At 41.9% G+C, this 3157-nt stretch overlaps 1 protein-coding gene across 1 annotated transcript; it reads left to right on the forward strand.

Annotated features, from left to right (window-relative positions):
* On the forward strand, positions 448 to 2411 carry LOC107621313 (uncharacterized mitochondrial protein AtMg00810-like). The gene is made up of 2 exons (XM_016323342.1): positions 448 to 668; positions 1505 to 2411. The coding sequence occupies exons 1-2, from the start codon at positions 448 to 450 to the stop codon at positions 2409 to 2411; spliced, it is 1128 nt and encodes a 375-aa protein (XP_016178828.1).

Raw genomic sequence — 3157 nt, forward strand, 5'->3', positions numbered from 1 at the left:
AGGGAGAGTCATTATCCCTGGAGGAGCCACAGTCAATTTGAATACGACGGGTCTTTCCGCCGAAAATGACGGTGGTGGAGTAAACGGTGTCGGGAAAGACGTGTTCCTTCTTGAGGAGTAGGGAGTGGAGGTTGTTAGCGTGGAAAGCCTTGGACTTGGAGTAGGCGTCTTTGGGGGAATCGCCAAGGAGGAGAACGATGCGGTTGTGGACGACGAGAGCGAGGTAGAAGGAGGAGTGGGGTTCGGGGGAGAAGAAGGAAGAGAACTTGGCCTTGGAGAGGTTCCAGAAGAGTCGCGTGGTGGAAGAGAGGGTTTTGGATCCGTGCTTCTTCTAGAATATGAAGGGCTTTATAAGGAGGAGGGGCATCGAAGGGGTTGTGGTTGTGGACGTGGACGTGGAGGGAGCGGCCTAAGTTAGAGCGTGACCATGTTAGAGTCACGAGGCCCATGTCGGTGTGGTACAGGTACGTGGTCAGGTTGGGGTTGGAGGGGCCTGGTGGCGCCGGTGGTGGAGGACAATTACGGAAAGTGTGGGATGGCCGAAAGCAGGAAAGGAATCGCGATGACATCAAAATGGCACAGCGAGGGCGGAGATCTGAGCTCTTCTCCTCAAATCCTCAAAATGGTGCAGCGAGGGGAGATTGCCATAAATCGATGAGAGTGACAGTGTAAGAGTTGAGAGTGAGAGAGTCTCGATGAGGGGTTATTGGGTTTAGGGCGGGTTATTAGGGTTTTTTTTAAAAAAACTTTTTGGCCACACTTTTAAAGCGTGCCAAAAGAGCATCAGGATATGGCCACGCTTTAAAAGCATGGCAAAAAAGTACCAGGATATGGCCACACTTTATAAACGTTACTGTAGTGAAACCCTGTTGCCACGCTTTCAAAACATCCATGTTTTTGTCTATGGCCACGCTTTTGAAGTGTGGCAGAAAAAAAACGTGGCCGTATCTCTATTCAACTGCCACCCTTACAAAAGCGTGGCCATTGACCCTTTTCGCGATGCTTTTGAAGCGTGGCGAAAAAAACGTGGCTGAATCTATATTCAATCGCCACCCTCACAAAAGCGTGGCCATTGACCACTTTTGGCCACGCTTTTAAAGTGTGGCAAAAAAAAGCGTGGCCATAGACCTTTTTTCTTGTAATGGGTTGATGGCTCGTTAGAGAAATACAAGGCATGTTTGGTTGCACAAGGATATACTCAACAAGCTGGTATTGACTTTGGGGACATATTTAGTCCCATGGCAAAGATCACCACTGTGAGAACCTTACTTACCATTGCTGCAGTCAAGAACTAGAGCCTCCTACAGCTGGATATAAATAATGCATTCCTCAATGATGAACTTAATGAGAAAGTCTATATGGAATTGCCTTTGGGTCATCCTCAGCGGAAATAAGGGTTAGTTTGTAAACTCACACGGTCCTTGTATGGGTTGCGACAAGCATCAAGGCAGTGGTTCACTAAGTTTTGCCACATACTGACCACCCATGGCTTTACACAATGCAGACATGATTACTCTTTTTTTGCTCTAGGAGAGGGTGAGGCAACTACCTATCTCATTGTGTACGTGGACGACATCATCATTGCTGCTCCCAAACATGAAATGGTGGACAATGTTAAACACAAGCTTCAATCCATCTTCAAGCTTAAAATCTTGGGTGACCTTAAGTTCTTCCTTGGTCTTGAGCTTTCCTTATCAAAAGATGGGATTACTCTGAGTCAACGAAAATATACACTCTCATTGCTAGAGGAGACTGGTTTCTTAGGGTGCAAACCTGCCAATACACCCATGGATGCTAATATGAAACTTAGGCTTGACGAAGGTGATCATATCCCTGATGCTTCGAGCTATCGCAGATTAATTGGTCGCCTCAAGTATCTCACTATATCTCGACCAGACATCACTTTTGCTGTGGTAAAACTGGCTCAATACATGGAAAATCCTCGAACTCCTCATCTCGAAGCTGTGCACCATGTCCTCAGGTATTTGAAGGCAGCACCTACTCAGGGATTACTCTTCTCATCAAAATCCAAATTTCACCTCTCCATGTACACAGACGCTGACTGGGGCAGCTGCCTCGACACACGGAGGTCCACGACCGGCTATTGCACATTCTTGGGAGATTCATTAGTATCATGGAAGAGCAAGAAGCAAGATGTAGTTTCAAGGAGTTCAACGGAGACAGAGTACAGAGCTCTAGCCAACGTTGCCTGTGAAGTTCTGTCCATCATTTCCCTTCTCAAGTTCATGCATGTCGAGGTAAATTCAGCAATGATTTTTTGTGACAACGTCTCTGCCATTCAAACGGCCACCAATCCAACTCTACATGAAAGGTCCAAGCACATTGAAATTGATTGCCACTTCGTTAGAGAAAAAGTGGCAGCAATGAAAGGTCCAAGCACATTGAAATAAATTACCACTTTGTTAGAAAAAAAGTGGTAGCAGAAATTATCAAACTCGTCCATGTACCGAGCAAGCATCAACTCGCAGATTTACTCACCAACCTCTCCCAGCACCTCAGTTCAAATTTCTTATGGCCAAGTTCGGAACATACAACATGTATGCTCCAACTTGAGGAAGGATATTAGTCATAGCATATATTTGTACAATTTGTTATAACTTAACAAGTTAGTTAGGACCTGAATTAGCTATATTAATTAGTTAGACTAGATATAGAGTTAGTTAGACCATCACCTTGTATACATATATACACAATTGAGTAAATCAATTCAGTTTTTAGACTCTCTCACAATCACAGTATTCAACAAGGTTTATGGTTTTTGAAGTCCATAATATATGGGTTGTTAGATAATAGCAAAAAATTATAAGGAACAAAAGTTACTTTAACAATTTTTTAGAAAAGCCAAAATGAAGATCGAAAAAAAATTAAAGCCAAATCGAAAAAAATAAAAAAAAGTCAAGTAAAAAATAAATATAAAGTATATAAAAAATAAAGTAAAATAAATAAATATAAAAGAGTTTTTAATCCCTAATAAATAAATGTTATATTCAAATGTTCAATACTTTATTTGGTTTGAGTCATTTTCAATGAGTGAAATAAAACAAATTTAAGAAAAATTGAATAGCTATTTTATTTAATCATTAGTTTTATCTTCTCTGAGAGCTTTGCAAACTTCATCAATAATTATATTGAACAA

Source organism: Arachis ipaensis, chromosome B10, assembly GCF_000816755.2.
Source record: "Arachis ipaensis cultivar K30076 chromosome B10, Araip1.1, whole genome shotgun sequence".
NCBI classification, from domain to species: domain Eukaryota; kingdom Viridiplantae; phylum Streptophyta; class Magnoliopsida; order Fabales; family Fabaceae; genus Arachis; species Arachis ipaensis.